Source organism: Cucumis sativus, chromosome 3 (assembly GCF_000004075.3).
Source record: "Cucumis sativus cultivar 9930 chromosome 3, Cucumber_9930_V3, whole genome shotgun sequence".
NCBI lineage: Eukaryota > Viridiplantae > Streptophyta > Magnoliopsida > Cucurbitales > Cucurbitaceae > Cucumis > Cucumis sativus.
This window is the reverse complement of record NC_026657.2, coordinates 12,024,125-12,044,878: the sequence shown is the minus strand read 5'-3', so window position 1 is coordinate 12,044,878 and position 20,754 is coordinate 12,024,125. Positions and strand designations below refer to the sequence as shown.

The 20,754-nt window shown below is 36.7% G+C and overlaps 3 protein-coding genes across 3 annotated transcripts; all 3 read left to right on the top strand.

The window, feature by feature from the left end:
- The first annotated feature begins 1,007 nt into the window (after positions 1–1,007).
- LOC101212416 (conserved oligomeric Golgi complex subunit 7) lies at positions 1,008–6,898 on the top strand. The gene is made up of 10 exons (XM_004148095.3): positions 1,008–1,582; positions 2,310–2,399; positions 2,509–2,628; positions 2,708–2,809; positions 2,896–3,176; positions 3,661–3,800; positions 3,946–4,144; positions 4,263–4,938; positions 5,370–5,702; positions 6,359–6,898. Exons 1-10 carry the CDS (start codon positions 1,298–1,300, stop codon positions 6,635–6,637), a joined length of 2,505 nt encoding a protein of 834 aa, XP_004148143.1. The 5' UTR covers positions 1,008–1,297; the 3' UTR covers positions 6,638–6,898.
- Positions 6,899–7,018: 120 nt separating this feature from the next.
- Positions 7,019–8,166, top strand: LOC101212661 (peroxisomal membrane protein 11B). Its single transcript, XM_004148096.3, has one exon. The coding sequence runs from the start codon at positions 7,367–7,369 to the stop codon at positions 8,048–8,050; it is 684 nt and encodes a 227-aa protein (XP_004148144.1). The 5' UTR covers positions 7,019–7,366; the 3' UTR covers positions 8,051–8,166.
- Positions 8,167–10,199: 2,033 nt separating this feature from the next.
- Positions 10,200–14,289, top strand: LOC101212895 (cell number regulator 6). The gene is made up of 5 exons (XM_004148097.3): positions 10,200–10,398; positions 10,573–10,680; positions 12,094–12,208; positions 13,061–13,329; positions 13,788–14,289. The coding sequence occupies exons 2-5, from the start codon at positions 10,573–10,575 to the stop codon at positions 14,013–14,015; spliced, it is 720 nt and encodes a 239-aa protein (XP_004148145.1). The 5' UTR covers positions 10,200–10,398; the 3' UTR covers positions 14,016–14,289.
- The last annotated feature ends 6,465 nt before the right edge of the window (positions 14,290–20,754 follow it).

Genomic DNA, 20,754 nt, shown 5'->3' with positions numbered 1-20,754 from the left:
TTTTGATGTTATTTTAAGTACCATTTTTGTGATATTCTTTTACTACGAGTCGAGCTTCACAAGCAAAAAATAACATTTAGATTACAAAATTAACCTAAAACTTAAAAGTTATCCATAGTTTCATATTTGTACAATCACCTTGGACAGCCCCAACGATGTTAAGTATAAAATAAACATAGGTATTTAAATTGAAATCAAGTTAATGTGAAAGAGTTGTATGAAATATATATTTTAATTAGCAGGCATGCTAAAATCATACTCAATGAACAATTCAAATGTGATTATTTTTAATAAAGAAGATTAAGATTTTGCAAAGTAAATGTAAAAGGATTGTTGGTTAAAGGGTAGGCATGTGCATTATTGTTATTGTTGTATCTATAAGAAACTAATGAATTGAAATCAGAAGATATATACTCTCTACCCTTTGGGTATCCGATTTTCTGAATTAACAATATAATGACAATTTTATTTATTCTGTTCCCCAGTTTTGCCTTTACCATTCTCACAAATATTCAAATTTCTAAACTTATAAGTGTTTGTTGAAGGAGTCCTAAACAAGTGTATTGATTTGGGCCACATTTGCAATTCAAGGCCCAGTTATGAAATTTACCTAAGAAAATGGGCCCAGGTCTCGTATATGGTACGCACGAGGGAGGGTTACCTGTTGAAAGAAACAACCCAAACAAATGGGCCGGAGATGTGGAATTGTAGGCCCATTTACTTTTGTGTTGAACAATTATTTTGGGATGATCGGAGATTTAGGCTCCCGTTTTGAAAAATCACATAACTTGTTATAATTGTGTTCTAATTAACCCTCTCCATTGATCAACACTCTCACTTCTTCTACCTATTTCAACAGCTAACTATTATTCAATGAAGGGTACAAGTTAATTATACTTACTCTCTAGGCTACACTTTTTAGCCTCGTCAATGAAAAAGAATACTTATGAGATGTTTAGTTAGGAATTCATTAAGCAAATGAAGGATCTCAACACAACATGATTCAACCACGATGTGCATTAGATTGAACCATCTTAGACTATTGGTTCTCAAAGAAAAATGTTATATTGGTTGTACTATAAAATCAATGTAGCCATCCATCCATAAATTAGAAGAAAAGAAAGAAGTAATTATCCCAAGTTGTAATTTCCAACCAAATAGTTACCATTAGCATATTGGTGTGTAAGAGAAGAAGAGCGAGTTCAATTTGAAGGTTTGAAGAAAAGTCCATCACCCGATCTCAAATCAGCTACCAAATTCCATGAATCTCTGAAACGGAACAAACATCAAAGCAGCGATGAATCTGGATTTAGGTCCCTTCTCCGGCGAGAATTTCGACCCCAAGAAATGGATCAACTCCGCTTGCCAGACTCGCCATCCACAGGAGTCTTTGGACAAGCACCTTGTCGATTTGGAGATGAAGCTTCAAATGGTGTCCGAGGAGATCGCTGCCTCACTCGAGGAGCTCAGTGCCAATGCTCTCCTTCGCGTTCCTCGTGCTACTCGCGATGTTATCCGTTTACGTGACGATGCTGTTTCTCTCCGATCTGCCGTCTCTGGGATCCTCCTGAAGCTTAAGAAGGTGACATTGATTCTTATTCCATCCAATTCACTTGGTTTTCTTTTTTCCAACGATCTCTGGTTTCTTTTTGTGCATTTTCGAGGATGTTGTTGTTTGGTTCGGTTTATTTAATGCTACATTTTGGGGTTTCTCTGTTCCGTAGTTTCTTTAGCATTTCATGAGTTTGTGTTTTTTCTAGCGTATATATATAATCACTATGTTGCACCAAAATTGAGAAGAGAAATATTAGAGGAGAGGACTGGAGGTAGAAACTGAATGCGTAGACTAGAGGTTATGGAAAGTTTCAACTTTTGTTAATTTGTATTAGTGGCAGTCTCGTGCTCATGGTGTTGGGACTTGATTTTCTTGTTACTTCGGTAGTTATATTTGAAGGTGTGAATTTGGGTTCTACATCACTTTGACGAGGTGAATATAATGCTCAAATTATTGTAGTATCAACATTTTGTATACAGAGTGATATTATGAAGAGGATGCTATACATATTATATTTTTTAAAGATTAACCGGAGTTTATTTAGATACAAGTGTTTGATGCATGATATTGTTCTCGTCCACGGGTGAACGGATGTTCATGATATTGTTTTCGTACTTGTGAGGAAACTTGGAGGAGGAATTTCACTCTTCCCTTTTTATGTCTGTATTTGTTTATTCTTTTTTGTTGGGTGGTTGCTTTTATTACTAAAAAAGAGCAAAAAAATCTAAGTGTTTCAAGTATATATCTTTTGTAGGCAGAGGGATCCTCCGCAGAATCTATAGCTGCCCTTGCTAGAGTTGATACTGTTAAGCAGAGAATGGAAGCTGCTTATGAGACATTACAGGTAGAGACTGTTAGATGAAGTATGCAAGTTATAATGTAAGTGCTTACACTAGCCAATGTTTAGATAACGTATGGATATACTTGTATGTTCTTTTAATTGTATTCAATAGGATGCCGCTGGGTTAGCTCAATTAAGTTCAACAGTGGAAGATGTCTTTGCCAGTGGCGATCTTCCTCGGGCTGCTGAAACCTTGGCCAACATGAGACATTGCTTGTCTGCGGTTGGTGAGGTAAAATTCTTCATTGGTGCCTTTTCCTTGCTTACATGTTTGCTAGGTGCAAGATTAATCTATTTGATGGTTCTATTAGGTTGCTGAGTTTGCTAATGTGAGGAAGCAACTTGAGGTCTTAGAGGACAGGCTTGATGCTATGGTTCAACCTCGTTTAACAGATGCACTAACAAACAGAAAGGTACGTTCTTTGCCTAAAAAGAACATTTCTTTCGCAAAGCCTCGTATTTGAATGTATGATTTTGTAGAACTCTTTATATGGTTCAGGTTGATGTTGCTCAAGATTTGAGGGTGATTCTCCTTCGAATTGGAAGATTCAAATCTCTGGAGCAGAACTATACGAAAGTTCACTTGAAGCCTATAAAGCAACTTTGGGAAGATTTTGACTCAAAGCAACGAGCACATAAAATTGCTAATGAAAAGAATGAATTTGAAAGACCAACGACTAATAATGATTTTCAATCAAGTTTTCCATCAGTTTCATTCACCAGTTGGCTGCCAAGTTTCTATGACGAATTGCTACTTTACCTTGAACAAGAATGGAAGTGGTAATGTTTATGTTCAAATCTTTTTATGTGCTGTTTATTCTGAAGAATGCATGGTAGATAACATGAGGTCATTTGTTACGGTATTAGGTTTGGATGTTGACTTCTGTTAGTATCTTCAAGGTAAGAGTTGAATAACGGGGCATAAATAGTGATCTTGCCTCACAAGTTCCCTGTTCAATATATGGAAATATAGCCTCCTTGTTTTCTTTTAGTATTAGTATTGGATCACTTTCTACTATTTTTTAGATTCTTTTTCTTACTTGTACTTACTCATTGAGTCAAATTTAACCCTAAATGTTAAGTTGTTAACTTCATCATACTGGACATCAAATTTGAACAAGTGACGAAATCAATACCTTTATGTAGTTTTACTTTTCTTTTTCTTCTCCTTTTTTGACACTTGCAGCTAAATTTTCAGCATTCTTGTGGTGAGGCTTCCTTCTTTTATATGTTACTTGTTAAAATGAGAACTCGTCATCTGTAGGTGTATGATTGCGTTTCCCGATGATTACAAAGCTCTTGTCCCAAAGCTTTTGATTGAGATAATGGCAGTTGTGGGATCAAGTTTTATTTCCCGTCTTAACTATGCAACTGCGGATGTTGTTCCTGGAACATTGGGGAAAGGTTGAAGTGAACATCTCAAATTAGTTTTATATTTTCCACTTCCAAGTACATACTGTTTATGATGTATTGATGTGTATGGGGTGCCAGGTGGTCATCTATGCACATTATATTTTTCCCCACTAAGCAGATCATTTTGTTGTTTCAGGAATATTAGATGTTTTATCTGGAGATATGCCAAAGGGTGTCAAGATTCAAACTAAGCATCTAGAAGCACTCATTGATTTACATAATATGACGGGAAGCTTTGCTCGGAATGTTCAACATTTGTTCTCAGAATCAAATCTGAACATTTTAACCAACACGCTGAAGGCTGTATATTTTCCTTTTGAAACCTTTAAACAAAGGTACTATCATACATGGTGATTTTTTTCTAGAAATTTAGGCACTTTTCCCCCCTGTATTCAATGAGAGCGTTATGTTCTTGCAATACATCCAACAATAGTTTATTCTCCCTGTTCCTAGATATGGACAAATGGAGCGTGCTATCCTTTCAGCTGAAATTGCAGAGGTAGATCTTAGAGGAGCTGTCACTCGAGGTGTGGGAGCTCAAGGGATTGAACTTAGTGAAACAGTGCGTAGAATGGAGGAGTCTATCCCACAAGTTATTTTATTTCTTGAAGCAGCTGTTGAGAGGTGCATTAGCTTTACGGGTGGTTCTGAGGCTGATGAAATACTTCTAGCTCTTGATGATGTGATGTTACAGTATATTTCTTCACTCCAGGAAACTCTAAAATCCCTTAGAGTTGTCTGTGGAATTGATCAGAGTAGTGATGGTGTTGGGTCAAAGAAGGAAACTGGGTTGGACAAGAAGGATGGAACACGCAAAGTTGACTTGATGTCAAATGAGGAAGAGTGGTCCATCGTCCAGGGGACACTACAGATGCTAACTGTGGCTGATTGTTTGACTAGCAGGTCTTCTGTATTTGAAGCTTCTTTGAGGGCTACTCTTGCCAGACTGAGCACAACCTTATCTGTTTCAGTCTTTGGTTCGAGTTTGGACCAAAATCAGTCTCACATAGTTGGCGATTACAGCAATAGGGAAGTGACTATGGGTGGCAGGGCTGCCTTGGATATGGCAGCTATTCGCCTTGTTGATGTTCCTGAGAAGGCAAAAAAACTTTTCAACCTCTTAGATCAGGTTAATCAATTTTTCAATCACTTTTACTTCTCCTTTTCCCCTTACTTTTTTTTCCTGTGAGATGCCTGTTTCTCTGCTTTCCAGATAGATTTGTAGTATTTTCATTTATAAATTTTCTTCAAAACTAGATAGAGATCAAATTCTATTTTATAGATGAAGGTATATCGTGTGTCGACCATGCTCTTAGATTTTGGTTTCAACTGATCCCATTCAAGCTAAGTAGTCGGATCATCTTTGACCATACCATTACCAACCTCAGAAAATGCCAAACCACCTTCCTTTTTAAGAAGTTGGAGAGAGAAAGGGAGAAGTTTAACAGCTGCTTAATTGTATTCTATTGTTTTTCGCTTGTCAATTGCCGCTTAGATTTTGGGCTCCATTGGTCTTTCTCTCTGTTTTGGCATCTGAGTAGTTTCTTTAATGTCATGCAGTCAAAAGATCCACGTTTCCATGCTCTTCCACTTGCATCTCAGAGAGTTTCAGCATTTGCAGACAAGGTTAACGAACTCGTATATGATGTTCTCATATCCAAAGTACGACAACGCCTAAGTGATGTATCTCGTTTGCCAATATGGTCTTCGGTTGAGGAACATAGTGCCTTACCTCTTCCAACATTCAGCTCTTACCCCCAGTCTTACGTTACCAGTGTTGGTGAATATCTTCTCACTTTACCCCAACAGCTGGAGCCACTTGCCGAGGGTATCTCTAATAGCAATGCAAACAATGACGAGGCTCAGTTTTTTGCTGCAGAATGGATGTGCAAGGTACCATAGCTACATTCATTTAAATTTAAAAAATTTGACCCAATATTGCGATTTTTAAGTTTCCCTCTCAAATTCTAAACAAACTAGACTTCCTCCTACACATAGTTTCTGTTTGCTTCATATATCATTTAAAGAAACCGGCGTGCATGAAACCAGGTGAGTAGAAAAGAAGTCCCATCGGTAATAAAAGAGGGAAAGTACATTTATACATTAAAGAAGTTGAAGAAAGCAACCCCATTACTCACTATTAAACTTCAAAGTTACCGACGGAAAAAAAGCATTGCATCATCATTGCTATGAAATTCTTGTCTAACTCGGGTGTCCTCATTATAGATACTCATTGCAATTATCCAGAATCTCAGTGTTAGTTACCAAAACGTAGAGCATATACTATGTAGAGTACCAATGTAACATGACCAAATGTTTATAGCTTTGTAATCTATGATCATGGATTGATCCAGTAGTAAAGTAAATAAAAGGTTTAGGTTTGGTAAAAGGGTTAAGAGGTAATGGGTTCAATCTACGGTAGTCTACATAGAGTTTAGTATCCTACGAGCAAATATTGTAGGTTAGACTAGTTGTACCGTAAGATTAGTTAAGGCGTGCGTAAAAAATTCGTAATGTACTACCAACTAGATCTTGTTTGTTTTCTAAAGGTTGCCGAGGGTACAGCTGCACTTTACACGGAGCAATTGCGTGGGATACAACATGTAACTGATCGTGGAGCACAACAGTTGTCTGTCGACATCGAGTATCTGACAAACGTGCTCTCTGCCCTGTCAATGGAAATTCCTCCTGCTCTCGCCACATTTCTCACTTGCCTTTCAACTTCAAGAGAGCAGCTTAAAGATCTTCTCAAATCTGATTCTGGAAGGGAGCTTGATCTTCCAACAGCAAACCTTGTATGTAAGATGCGGCGTGTCAACTTAGATTAGCAATTTTTTTTTTTATTGAAACATCTTTGGCCTTACGATAAGTACCGTATTATACTTGTTATTAGGTAATACAATTAGCTCGAGTTGGACACTTCATCAGTTTTGTTTAAATTAGGTTATTTGTTGGGGTTCTTCCTAACAAGTTGATTTCTTCATTTAATCTTGTCAATATTTTACATAGCCAAGAACAGGCTTTCGGAAGGTTCTCACATTTAAACTATATATATACCTTCATGGCACTTCTCCATACGATTCTGTTAAGTTTTCGGTTGTTGAAATTTATGTTTATTTCCCTCCAATTTCATGAGCAGTTTCCACATTTCTACATGTACATTCTTAATCGGGTTCTAAAAACAAATTAACTTTAGTTTTTGAAAGCACCATAAAGAAACCTATAGCTAGAAATGATTATGAACAAGGCCTTAAAACTAAATGAAACATTTAACAAGAAAACAAGAAGGCAAAAGAATAATACAAAAGAGACAAAATGCAAAACAAAACAAAATGAGTAAACTGTTGGAACAAAAAGGAAGAAAAAATGTTGTCCAACCACAAGTAGTATGGCATGCCACACACAATTATCAACAAAGCCTATATTTTGTGGCTCTCATTTAATTTCCAAACTCCTCTAGTGTCTACAAAGCTCTATGAACCAAAAACCATCAAACTTCTCAGCCAAAAACTCTGCTGCAAACCCATCTTTTTAGTTTCTAATAACAGCCATCCACCATGAATGACACAGTGGATAAACTCGTAATCTTCTTAGCCAAAAGAGATGGCATAGACAAGCTTGTGAAGACCTTCCAATATGTCTCCAAATTGGTTCACTGGCACCTTGAAACCTCTCATCCAGACAAAGCAACCAGAGCCAAGAACTGGGAAGTTGCTTCGGGGATTAGTCGAAAAGCCTTTCGAACCGGGCGTTTCCTGACTGGCTTCAATGCCCTCCGACGCTCCCCTGGATCAACTCCGACGTTTCAGTTCCTGGCTGTTCTTGCTAATGCAGGTGAAATGGTTTACTTCTTCTTTGACCACTTGCTTTGGCTGTCAAGAATTGGGACACTTGATGCGAAGTTAGCCAAAAAGATGAGCTTTATATCAGCCTTTGGTGAGTCTTTTGGATACATATTCTTCATAGTTGCTGATGTTATTATGCTTAAACGAGGGATTGAGGCAGAGAGGAAGCTGAGAAGTTCTAAAGAGGATTCAAAAGAGGATTCAAAAGAGGAAAGTATTAACAAAATCAAAAGTGATAGAATTATGAGGCTTATGGCAGTGGCAGCTAATGTTGCAGATTTGATTATTGGGTTGGCTGAGATTGAGCCTAATCCATTTTGCAACCATACAATCACCCTTGGGATAAGTGGGCTGGTCTCTGCTTGGGCTGGTTGGTACAGAAATTGGCCATCTTAGAATCAAAACGTTAAGTTACATTTTGCATCTTCCTATGTTTCATCAACCATTATGTCCATTTCATCTATATACTTTCAAAGGTTTTATTATATTCCTTTTTTATCTTTACCTCAAAAGTTGTGTCTATGATGTTGTTTAAAAGAGTATAGAAATTCAACTAACCAACTTTGCAAGTAGTTTAATATGAACTAAGATTCTAGTTGAAACATAAGAAATTGTTATATTAGTTTTTAATACCTTGTTTCTGTCAAAGACAAAAAGAATAGGCTTATCAAGATTGATCTTTGTTTAAGATTAGACATGTTGTTTCTCTCTAGTAATAAAACTCTGGAAAAAAATCAAACTAGAGCATTTGAGAAATAGTAGCGTGAAACAACTTTTAAACTTTTCTCTCAGTTAATCAAATTAGACTTCCAATCATAGTTTTATTTGATTTGAGAATAGTCAATGCCTTTATTCTAATCGTCTATTTTCTAAACTCGATATTTAAAGAAATCTACGCACTCAAGAATTAATGCATGTATGGTTTTCAAAGACTATGTCTAAAGTGGATCAGATTTTCCACTTAAATGTTAAATTTTGAAACCCAACAAACCCAAGCTGGGTCTTTGTATGAGTAAAAAAACCTAATGTTTGCAATACACATTACACTTTCGTTAAATATAATAGAAACGAATGCATAATTGTAGTCAACCATTAATTTAAGTCTAATAAGTAATAGTTTACATATATATCTGTCTTCCTAGTCCACATATAACCTTTGATTCAAATATAAAAATTATTGAAGGATAGGAACAAATGTTCAAATTGAAAATGCAAATAATTCTTTATACTTTTTATTAAAAATAAATTATCCCAAATGTACAACAAAAATTTCATTTTACCCTATAAGACTAAGGACGCATTCGGCGGAGGAAAAGAGTTATGAAGGAAAAAAATTATGATAATTCTAGTGTTATGATAATATGCGTTTGGAGGAAGGAATATGATAGTATGCGTTTGGCGAAAAGATTATTATTGTAGTATTATTATAATACGTGTTTGGAAAAATGATTATTATTGTAATATTATTATAACATCTGTTTAGGGGAAGGATTATGAGTGTAATATTATGATAATATGTGTTTGGGGCAAAGATCATGTTAATGAATTTAGGATAATTTTTTTTAGTTAAGTAAGGAATATTAATATATGAATTTAAAAAATATCATAAATTTACAATATTAATTTGTGTAATTATAATAAACCAATTTTTTGTTTACCTACATTTTAAAATATTTTTCTTACATACTTGGGATTAGCGTTGAAACACAACCGTGGCAAAATGAAAATGGGTTTCAACAACAGCAACATAAAATCGGGGAGAGTAAGACAAAAATCGAAGACAAACAGTTTGTTGAAAATGAGAGAAAGGAAACATAGATTTCCTTTCATTTCGGTTGACACTTGAGAGAAAAGGGAAAATACAATGGAAAATGAGGAAGATAATTAGAGAAAATCGACCAGAAATGGGGTAGGGTTATTTAGGGTTGTACGAGGGGAAAAGGTAGGAGAAGATGAGGTTAAATGGGAATTAGTATAACCCTAATCCCCATTTATCATAACCCTTTGGCCAAACACGATTTGGGTCTCTTTATATTTTTCCCTTAGAACCGTGGTCCAAACACATCAATAGTTCATAATAGTTATATTTTGCTGGTAGCATTTTTCAAGATTATTATTTTTTAAAATCATGTCTTTTTCAAATACAACTCGTATATGAGGAACTTGAACTCAAAACCTTTTATTATCGAGACAGTTAAACTAAACTCATGTTTACATTACTATCATTAATTTTTTATGGAACGTTGAAAGAGTAAATTTTAACAATATTTTTATATTTAGATGAAACGAATATTAATCGTTTTTTGAAAAAGGTCATAATCACCCCAAAAGTCTCAAACACCTTTTTTCTTTCTATGGAATTTCCAAGACATACCATAATTATAAAACCAAATTACATTTGAATCCACTAAACAAAAAATAAAAATTGAATCTTTACCATTAAGAATAGAAAAAAGATTGGTACTTTTCCACACTTGTCTCCACGAAACATAATCCGGGCGGTTCGGGAAGTCTTATCTACCCAGTACCCACCCATTTTGTCCAAACCAAACGCATTCAATTTGACCACTCTGCTGATTTTTATTGTTTCTCCCATTCTTTTCTTCAAGTCAGGGCAAATTAATTTTTGGATCGGTTGACTCTTCTTCAACTCCACTATTCTTGGGGGGGTGAATCAGATCTTCCACAATTAACCGAAGCATTTCAGCTGAAGATTCGTTGGGCAAGTTCATTTTCTTGCTGGGGTTAGTAAGAATTGTTTACATCTTGCTCTTTTGTTGTTCTTCACTTTGATCTTTGCATATTTCATAGTCCGGGAGAAAGATTAGTAGAAGGGTCGATTTATTTTTTGCCCATATGGTTTGATTTTTATAACTTTGAATATATATTGTTTCTCTTTTGTCGGTGGACGATTTTAGATGGGTGATGGGGCTGCGCCTTCTCGGTATGTGAAATTGAAGAAAGATCAAGCGCCTTTGGAAGAAATCAAGCCAGGAGAGCTTAACCAGCCCATTGATGTTCCTCAGGTAAATTGAGTGGTGAAAAGCTTACATTTCTAGGAATTATTTTTGCTACTGTTTCTTTCTCACATTTCTATCTGTAGATTCGAGATTTTCTGTTGATATCATTGGTATTTTTTAATGGGGGTGGAATTTGCTTATCACTTCAGGATTTTGTAGTTTTGTCTGTAGATACATTGGTGAGACAATACTGACTTAGTGAGTGAATTGTTCTGAAGTTGTGCATTTCCATGTAGAAGTTCCCAATATAAATGTCACTGGAAATTTAGATTGATTTTTTAGTAGTGAAGAGTGTTTCATATATGCAACGAGTCCAATGAGGCAATGCTGAAAGGAGGGAGGTCACTTTTAGATGTTTATGAAGTGATAGGTTCAACTTAAGAAGGATAAACAGTGAACACTTTAGTTTGGTTATCATGTCCGTGTCTAACACATATCAAATACTTGTTAGTGCAACAAATGTGTTAGAGATGTATAGAACACTTGTTGGTTAGACTAAAAAGATACATATTTGACAATAATAATAAATTGAATCTTTAATGTATCAAACTAATTTTCTAAGCATATAAATGATCAGCCAATTTATTTTTGAATTTTCTACAAAAAATGAGATATGTTCTTGGAACTCAAGAACACAATTGTATAACCTAGAACAGATCCTGTTTCAGTACGGTCATAAAATGAGATATATTTTAAAAAATGTATATTTAAATGTGTCCTTGCCATATCGTGTCCTAGATTTAAAAAAATGATGTGTTGTCGTGCTTGAGTCGTATCCTTGTCACATATTTGTATTAGTGCTTCTCAGTGTTCAACTTATGGTAGCCTTCTTTACATTAAAAGCTGTAGGGTCTGTTGTTTATTAAGATTGATGAATGCTAAATGATGGAGGAACACCAATCTTCGTTGATGTTGCTCTGTTTCTGTTTACTGCATGTCAATAATTTGCTAACACTCATACTTGTTAAACTGTTTGTTAGTTAGATGTGGATAGTGTTAGTCCGGTTGAAACTTCAAGTTAACGTATTTTGAAATTTTTATTTGATATGAACCTTGTTTTCTTCATTTTGGATTTCTTGATTTGCATCTGTTTGACTTTTTTTGGGGGGTTTTGTTCATAATACAGCCTCTTGGTGGTGCACGAATTACACCAAATTCTTATGTAATTATAGCCTTCCTATGATTATTAATAATTGGAGAGCTCTACTTCTTTTTTTTTTTTGGGGGGGGTTGTCCTTTCGGCTCATTTGCTGGTTTTATGAGCCATACTTCTTTTGCAGATACTGTTCTATGGTTCTCTAGGTTGTGCTGTTTATATTTTGTGTATGAGCATTTATATAATTTTGATATGAACTTTATGTAGATAAGAATATTCTAGGGGAAACCATTTACAACTGCAATCCTCTGGCTGAATTTCAGTTAAATGTAAGAAAGTGTAACGAGTGTGGACAGCCACTACCTGAAAGCTTTGAGCCTCCAGCGGATGAACCTTGGACAACTGGGATTTTTGGCTGTGCTGAAGATCCACAAAGTTGTAAGTTTTCCATGTATATAGTATTCTGCTTAATGTACGGTCCTCCGATGAGATCTTGGTAAACAGCTTCGTATTATGATAATGATAATGATTTGTTTGGTCAGGTGTATAAATTAGCTGATAGAATCTGTGACGAGGTAATTATGGAAGAGTGAGAAAGAATGTTTATGTTTACTCAAGGCATGAGTGAATTTTGGATTACTTTCGATGCTAGTTTTCAAGTGAAAGTAGTTCTTTAGCACTTTTTTAAGCACTATTATCGGCTTGTTTTGCATCAACTGTTTAGTCAAGTTTTTCTTCAAAACACTGGGGGCTGTTGGCCCACCAACTTTTTAAGGTTGTATTAAATAACCTAACTTCAATAGTAAACATCATTGAAGTTTGCACCAGTAACTCCATTTCTCCCACTTTCTTTAGTTTTCACATTTATCGAGGAACTTAATCTTTCCCTTATTTTCTACTTTTCACATTTATCGAGTAACTCCGTTTTTCACTTTTTCTCTACTTTTCACATTTGTCAAGGAACTTCACTTACAACTTTACACTCCAATCTCAAACCCTAACTCCAACATATCAATTCTAAATTTATTTACTCTACTTAGTAAGCGAAACGGCCCCTTTGATTTTAGAAGTTTGATTGTTGCCTTTAACTATCCATAGATTATGAAAACTATGAGATGTTTTTTTATCATTACCTCTCTTCCTACCCTTACCTAAACTGTGTACTCTTCCGAGTGCCCTTAGCTTCCTTGGTTGCTCTGTTTCCACTTTTATCATACATAGAACGTTTGGGAAACCTTATAAATGTTAAATATGGAAACTTCTGCAATTATACAATTGGCGTTACTACAGGCTGGACTGGGCTGTTTTGTCCATGTGTTTTGTTTGGGCGCAATGTCGAAAGCTTGAGAGACGATGATATGGAATGGACCAGGCCATGTGTTTGTCATGCTATATTTGTTGAAGGTGGCATTGCCTTGGCGACAGCAACTGCAGCGTTCCATTGCATTGATCCAAACACGTCTTTTCTCATTTGTGAGGGATTATTGTTTACCTGGTGGATGTGTGGCATTTACACTGGACTCGTCCGCCAATCTTTGCAGAAGAAGTATCATCTAAAGGTAGTGTTCTGTTTATGTGCATAACAGTTTCTTTCAGCCTTGATCTTTAACTATATATATATATTTGATTGTTAAGCACATTGAATTAAAGCATCACTTATTCTGGAATTGTTTGCTTTGTGTTTTGTGGATCCTGAAGTGTCCTCTCATGTGTTATACGAGGTAAAAATCTCCCCACATAAGAAAAGTTTGCGGATCGCATTGCATTGGATATACTGTTTAAAATGTTTTCTTCTCGAAAGCCATTGATATTTTTCTATAATTTTTGTACACCAGAATATCAACCTGAATAGCTCGAACATTCATCCTCTTTTTTTAAACATGTGTGACCAACATCGCAAAAGTTGGAGACCATCATCTTACTAATGGATGCTTCATGGAGTCGAGACAGTTGTTACAATCGTATGTTCTTTCAGCACGTGCTGTATGCTACTAATTAGTTGTACTGCTGATTGCAGAACTCCCCATGTGATCCTTGCATGACACATTGCTGCCTGCACTGGTGTGCTTTATGCCAAGAACACAGGGAGATGAAGGGACGTCTAGCCGATAACTTTGCGGTGCCAATGACAATCGTTAACCCCCCACCGGTTCAAGAAATGAAGTCAGAAAATGATGAGGAAGGCACAACTTCATCTTCGAACATGAGGAATGGGCAGACCAATCTGGAAATGCAAGCTTTGTAGGATCCCATCATAGATACAACCACCACAAGCATACATTAGATAGTTTCAATAAGCTTTTCTGAGACTCGGACCATCCCAAGAGTGTAATGAACTCAACACAGTCTTGAATCATTTTCATTTTTAATTTCTTTAATATTTGATTTGATTTTTTTTTTTTTATTTGGCATGAATTATATACAATTTTATGATGGAGACTTGGAATATTATGGGTGGTCATTGCTCGTCACTATCTCTCTTCATTATGCAAATATAAAAATTTTGGTTGGTGAGTTTATTTGTTTATTTATTTTATTTTCCTTCTATTGATTATTGGTATATTAGTTACATTTGTATCAGCTTCATCCAAATTAATGATTTAATTATTGAAAAGAGATGCAAACCTCAGAGTTAAGTTATGGATTAAAAAGGGTCAGTTTATATTCAAACCTAACATGTGACATGTGACAATGGCTCGGCTTGAATGAAAACTAAGACTCAAAACACTTCGTGTTGTACTTGTCTTCTTAATATCAATTAGGAAATGTTCATGAGGTAAGGCATGGTTGGGATGACTTCCCATCATGTACTTGTGGTAGTATTTTGGTTTTGCCTGTTCATCTCTCTTAGTTTTTGTTTTAAAGAAAATTAAATAAATTATATTAAGAAAACCCTAACCATGTACAGGTTTTTTTAAGTGTTCAATTCCACCCGAAACAATAGATTTGTGGTTAAAATCTCCACTCATACTCATACTGTTTAAGCCAAAATCCTAATTTGTTACAACTCCTCATGCCTTTTTTTTACTTTTGTTACTCACTTCTATCTATCTCTAACCATCAATTTTTATTTTTAAAACTATTATTAAACTAATAACAATTGGGTAAAAAAAGTACAGTTTAAATAATAATAAATAATTTTGGTTGACTTTTACTTCACCTTTCCAAAATTTATATAATTAAAAAAAAATCAAATTATAAAGTTAAAAAAGACCTGTAGAAGTTAGTTAAATAAGATTAAACTAACTGAACTTTGAATTTAAATAACTAATGATTCAGTAAATTCAGGAAGGTTCCATTAATCATAGCCATTAAAATATTAAGATTCAAATTATAAAAAAAAATTCCCCACCAAACTAATTTTTATCCTTATCTAAACCCTAATAGAAAATTATTATGAATTTTTTGTTCCTCTCAACAAAAAGAAAAAAGAAACGAAAAGAAAAACATAGTTATTTAATATTTATCTCTTTGTATAAATACAACCATTAAACAACAAGGCAGCCCTCGAAAGCTTCCATTCCATTTCTCCAAAAGACTACTCGCCGATGGCCAGAGATATCCTTCCCTTCGAATTCGGGGGCGGCGGCGCGGGCGAGAGCGAGCGCGGCGGAGACATTTTCTTCGGTAAGGATGATATGAAAGAATACGCATGGGATGGAGTTTACACGGAGGAAACAGTCCGATTCATCGAAACAGAATCCGCCAAGAAAGCTCTCAGAAAGAGAAGCAGAAGAAAGCTAGAACCCTTCAATTGCTTTGAGTTCTTGAAAATCGTTTGGTGTTTCAAATTCTAACTAACTCTCTTGATTCTCTCTTATTTTTCCTCTTTGTGGATCGAATCAAATGATTCCTGATCCTTTTCTTGTGCTTCCCTCGATCTCGATGCTCATTCATCGGATTTTCCGAGCGAGGATATTTTGTAATTAGAAATTAATTAGAAATTTTGATTCCTGTATATACTTGAATTGCTTAGAAAGCTTCAGAATGTATATAAAATATCTTCTTGTTATTATTGTTGCAATTTCAATTCCAATTCCAATTTGCTTTTAGGAGTTTTCTTGGAATCCAAACAGTATCAGGTCAACTGAGTGATGGAGATTTTGCTTGGATCGATGAACTCGAATTCCTTGGAAAGTAGATTTCCTTTTTTATTTTAGAATTTACAATGGAACTTTCGTTCAAATGCATAAACGTGACTCAATCTCCTTGTTTTTTTTTTTTTTTAAAATTAAATTTACAAGTGATGTATTAAAATATTGGAAAATGTAAAAGATGGCAAAACTGATGAAGGAAATATTCACAAAAGTTTACTCTTATCATAAGGTTTCTAATCAACATCCACATTTAGCGAGATACATTTCTCTATATTAAAACAAGAGAGTATTTATTTTTATTTCATTATTGTGTATTAATTTAAACCATATAGAAAAATTGTGGAAATTTGATTTGGTGAGCAAAATAATAATAAGAATTATGAATTGTTAGCGTTTCCACAAGTATCACATGAAAATCAGTGTATATATGAAAGAGAAAGGATATCTAGTGGATGTCATTTAAAATGAGAAAAATATGAAATTAATGTTAGAAAAGTTATGACAAAGTGTCCCACCCACATTTGTTGTGCTACTTCTTTTTATTCTGAAGCTAAACTTCCCTTAAAATAACAAATATATTTAAAAAATGACAATTAAATTCCATAATATTTACACAAATCTCATCATATAGATCTCACCAAATGACAAATTCCTGCACATCTGAAGTATAGGGATTGGGAGGGTTGACCCTACCGTCGTCGGTGGCAATGGCCAATGGGGTTGTTGTGTTGATCCTTTCCACGTTTGATATATAGTTCTAATTAAATAACTTATCATCTTCCTCTTTCATCCACTCATTGTTTTTTGTTTGTTTGTGTTATGTTGTGGATTGATTTGGGTATGCAAATGCATCGCTCCACAACCGACCATTCGCATTTCTAAACCACAATATATAATAATTTCCAATAATGTCAAAAACCCACACTCTTATTTTATTTTACCAATCTTATATGTGTTTGATTCATTGACTTCTTTTAAATTATGATAAATCAAGTCTTTATCTACCAAACCATCTTTTTTTTATTAGCTTTAATGGTAGAGCTAGTCTTAACCCTTGAGTGGTAGTCAACTTCAGTCCACTTTATTATTCAGGTTGAGTTTTGTTCTTCCTTAAAGTGGTTTGCAAATTTATATGGATCTATTAATGTAAATAAAGTAGGCTTAGTTAATTTGGGTAATGATGTTAATGTAAATAAAGTAGGCTTAGTTTATTTGGGTAATTACCCTTGTATAAATACACTTCCTTTGGTCAATAAACAAATTAAGGGAATATTCTTCAGAATATACTTTCACATGGTATCAGAGCTAGGGTTTTCATCTTAGCCGCCGCCGCCGCGCGCCCCCACCCGTGAAAGTCTCCATCCCGAATCCTCATCGCGCATCGCAGACGTCTCGAACCGTCTCCGTCATCCTCATCGCGCCTCGCAGCCGTTCCGTCATCGTCATCCTCATCGCGCCTCGCGTCTCGCAGACAGCTCCGATCTGTCTCCAGCCCTTCCGCGCGCCTCGCAGACAGCTCCGATCTGTCTCCAGCCATTCCACCACAGCATCGGCGTCGCGCCGATTAGTCGCAGCCTCGGCATCGCAGGTGTCCGTTTCCGCTCCGATTCGTCTCCATCCGCACCGTTTCCGCTCCGATTCGTCTCCATCCGCGAGGCAGCCGTACGCGTCACCTTGCGGCCGCCGTCCAGATCTGTACCGCAAGACCTTCCGCCGCTGCAGCCATTGCTCTTCCGCCGCTGTCCAGCCGTCTCAGCCGGTTCTGTCTCCGTTGAAGCCAAGGCCGCCGCGTGAACCAGTAATCGCCACGCTCCCCGCTCACAACTGCCGCTCCACCTGCTATCGACGTCGGCCGACTAGTTGCTGTAACCGTTCAGATTTGCTGTCTGTTCGCGATGGTTTCCAAAACCGCACGCGACTTCTCTTCCAGCCGTGAGTGCAAGACGACGTCTACCGTCCGACGCCGCCCACCAGATCTGACGAATCCTTCAGCCGTTTGTCTTCAGATCTGACGAATCTTTCAGCCGTTTGTCTTCACGTTTTTTTTGTTTGTCTCCGTTCCCAGCCGTGCACCCCTGAATCCAGTCGCCAAATACAGTGAAACCCAGATCTGACAAATCCAGTCACGAATCAGTCAAAACTCGGCCGAAAATCCGCATTGTTAACCCCAAATCAAAATGGAGAGAGACCATATCTTTAGACCCATTTCTACCATACTTGATGGTACAAATTATATCACATGGGCAAATCAAATGAAAAGTTTTCTTATTGGAAGAAAACTATGGCGCATTGTAACTGGCGACATCACCAAACCAACTGCAAAGGAAGGGGATAACACATTCATTGAACGTCTCGAAGATTGGGACAGTAAAAATCATCAAATTATCACCTGGCTTGGTAACACCTCTATTCCCGCTATACATGCACAGTTTGATGCCTTTGATGATGCTAAAATATTATGGGATTTTTTGTCTACACGCTTCAAGTCTATTGGTTTAGCCCATTATTACCAACTGCACAGTACACTTGTAAATCTAAATCAAGATTCTGGTCAGTCTGTTAATGAATATTTGGCAGTTCTTCAACCCATTTGGACTCAACTTGACCAAGCGAACATCAGCAAAGATCATCTTCGCCTTATTAAAGTCCTTATGGGATTACGTCCAGAATATGAATCTGTTAGAGCTGCTTTACTACACCGGAATCCCTTACCCTCATTAGATGCAGCTATTCAAGAAATTCTGTTTGAAGAAAAGCGTCTTGGCATCAACTCTACTAAACAATCTGATGTTGTCCTTGCTAGCACATACACTCCCAACAGAGCCGCAAATATGTTTTGTAAGAATTGTAAGCTCTCTGGTCACAAATTTAGTAACTGTCCTAAAATAGAGTGCAGGTACTGCCATAAACATGGCCACATTCTGGATAACTGCCCTACCAGACCACCCCGACCTCCTAGCACTTCCACAAAAGAGAAAATTTTTACCAAACATGGTTCCTCATCTGTTGTTGCTGCGACCTCGGATGATTCATCCCTCATTCAGATAAGTGATCTTCAGAGCTTATTGAATCAACTAATTTCATCATCCTCCGCTCTGGCTGTTTCATCAGGTAATCGATGGCTTCTTGATTCTGCCTGTTGTAATCATATGACCTCTGACTCTTCTCTTATGTCTACTTCTAGCCCTACAAAATCTTTACCTCCTATTTATGCTGCTGATGGTAATTGTATGAACATCTCTCATACTGGTACCATTGATACTCCCAGTGTACATCTTCCCCATACTTACTGTGTTCCTAACCTGACCTTTAATCTAGTGTCTGTTGGTCAATTATGTGATCTGGGCTTAAATGTTTCATTTTCTCCCAATGGTTGTCAGGTTCAGGATCCGCAGACGGGACAGACGATTGGAACGGGTCGCAAAGTGGGAAGATTGTTTGAGCTCACATCACTTCGGATTTCATCTCCTTCTTCCATCTCTGCTTCGGTCACTGATTCTGACACATATCAGTGGCATCTTCGTCTTGGTCATGCTTCCTCTGAAAAACTTCGTCATTTAATTTCTGTTAACAATTTGACTAATCTTACTAAATTTGTTCCTTTTAATTGTTTGAATTGCAAACTTGCTAAACAACCTGCCTTATCTTTTTCTCAATCCATCTCTAATTGTGATAAACCTTTTGATTTAGTGCATTCTGATATTTGGGGTCCTGCCCCAATTACTACTGTTCATGGTTATCGCTACTATGTTTTATTCATTGATGACTACTCTCGATTTACATGGATTTACTTTCTAAAACATCGTTCTGAATTATCTCGCACATATATTGAGTTTGCTAACATGATTCGCACTCAATTTTCCTCTCCCATCAAAATTCTTCGCACTGATAATGCTTTGGAATATAAAGATTCCATCCTTCTTTCTTTTCTTTCCCAACAGGGCACTATTGTTCAGCGCTCTTGCCCTCATACCTCTCAACAAAATGGACGTGCTGAGCGCAAACATCGTCACATTCTTGACTCAGTACGTGCCCTCCTTCTTTCTGCCTCTTGTCCAGAAAAATTCTGGGGTGAAGCTGCCCTTACATCAGTATATACAATCAATCGTCTCCCTTCCTCTGTCCTTCAAAATACCTCTCCGTTCGAAAAACTATATGGTATTTCTCCCGACTATTCTAAACTCAAAGTTTTTGGTAGTGCCTGCTTCGTTCTGTTACATCCTCATGAACACAATAAACTTGAACCACGTGCCCGTCTCTGTTGCTTCCTTGGCTATGGCACCGAACACAAAGGATTTCGTTGTTGGGACCCTCTTTCCAACCGACTCCGGATATCTCGGCATGTCACTTTTTGGGAACACACTATGTTCTCTCGTTTGTCCTCCTTCCACACCTCCTTCTCTAGTCCTCAATCTTTCTTTACAAACACATCTGTTGACCTTTTTCCTCTCTCTGAACCCACCTTGGATACTGAGCTTGCACAATCTTCACCTGCTACTGCAAATCTGGATCCACCGTCTGTCTCCGATGATGTTCCTGAATCGCCACCTGCTACTCCTCTTCGTCGCTCTACCCGGGTAAGAGAACCTCCCCCTCATCTCACTGATTACCATTGTTTTTCTACCACCCTTGTTGAACCCACCTCTTATCAAGAGGCCAGTATTAACCCAGTATGGCAGAAAGCAATGGATGAAGAATTACAGGCTCTTGAAAAGACGCACACTTGGGACTATGTTGATTTACCTCCCGGTAAAAGACCCATTGGTTGCAAATGGATTTACAAAATCAAAACTCACTCTGATGGAACTATTGAACGTTATAAAGCTCGGCTTGTTGCAAAAGGATACTCACAAGAATATGGGATTGACTATGAAGAAACATTTGCCC

What these genes read in the sequence shown, in the direction of transcription:
- LOC101212416 (XM_004148095.3), top strand. Translation starts at nt 1,298, where the DNA reads ATGAATCTGGATTTAGGTCCCTTCTCCGGCGAGAATTTCGACCCCAAG. An exon ending in GCTTGTCTGCGGTTGGTGAG is followed by an intron (nt 2,629 to 2,707) that starts GTAAAATTCTTC and finishes TGGTTCTATTAG; the next exon opens with GTTGCTGAGTTTGCTAATGT. An exon ending in CTGCAGAATGGATGTGCAAG is followed by an intron (nt 5,703 to 6,358) that starts GTACCATAGCTA and finishes TGTTTTCTAAAG; the next exon opens with GTTGCCGAGGGTACAGCTGC.
- LOC101212661 (XM_004148096.3), top strand. Translation starts at nt 7,367, where the DNA reads ATGAATGACACAGTGGATAAACTCGTAATCTTCTTAGCCAAAAGAGAT.
- LOC101212895 (XM_004148097.3), top strand. Translation starts at nt 10,573, where the DNA reads ATGGGTGATGGGGCTGCGCCTTCTCGGTATGTGAAATTGAAGAAAGAT. An exon ending in AGCCCATTGATGTTCCTCAG is followed by an intron (nt 10,681 to 12,093) that starts GTAAATTGAGTG and finishes GCTGAATTTCAG; the next exon opens with TTAAATGTAAGAAAGTGTAA. An exon ending in TGCTGAAGATCCACAAAGTT is followed by an intron (nt 12,209 to 13,060) that starts GTAAGTTTTCCA and finishes GCGTTACTACAG; the next exon opens with GCTGGACTGGGCTGTTTTGT.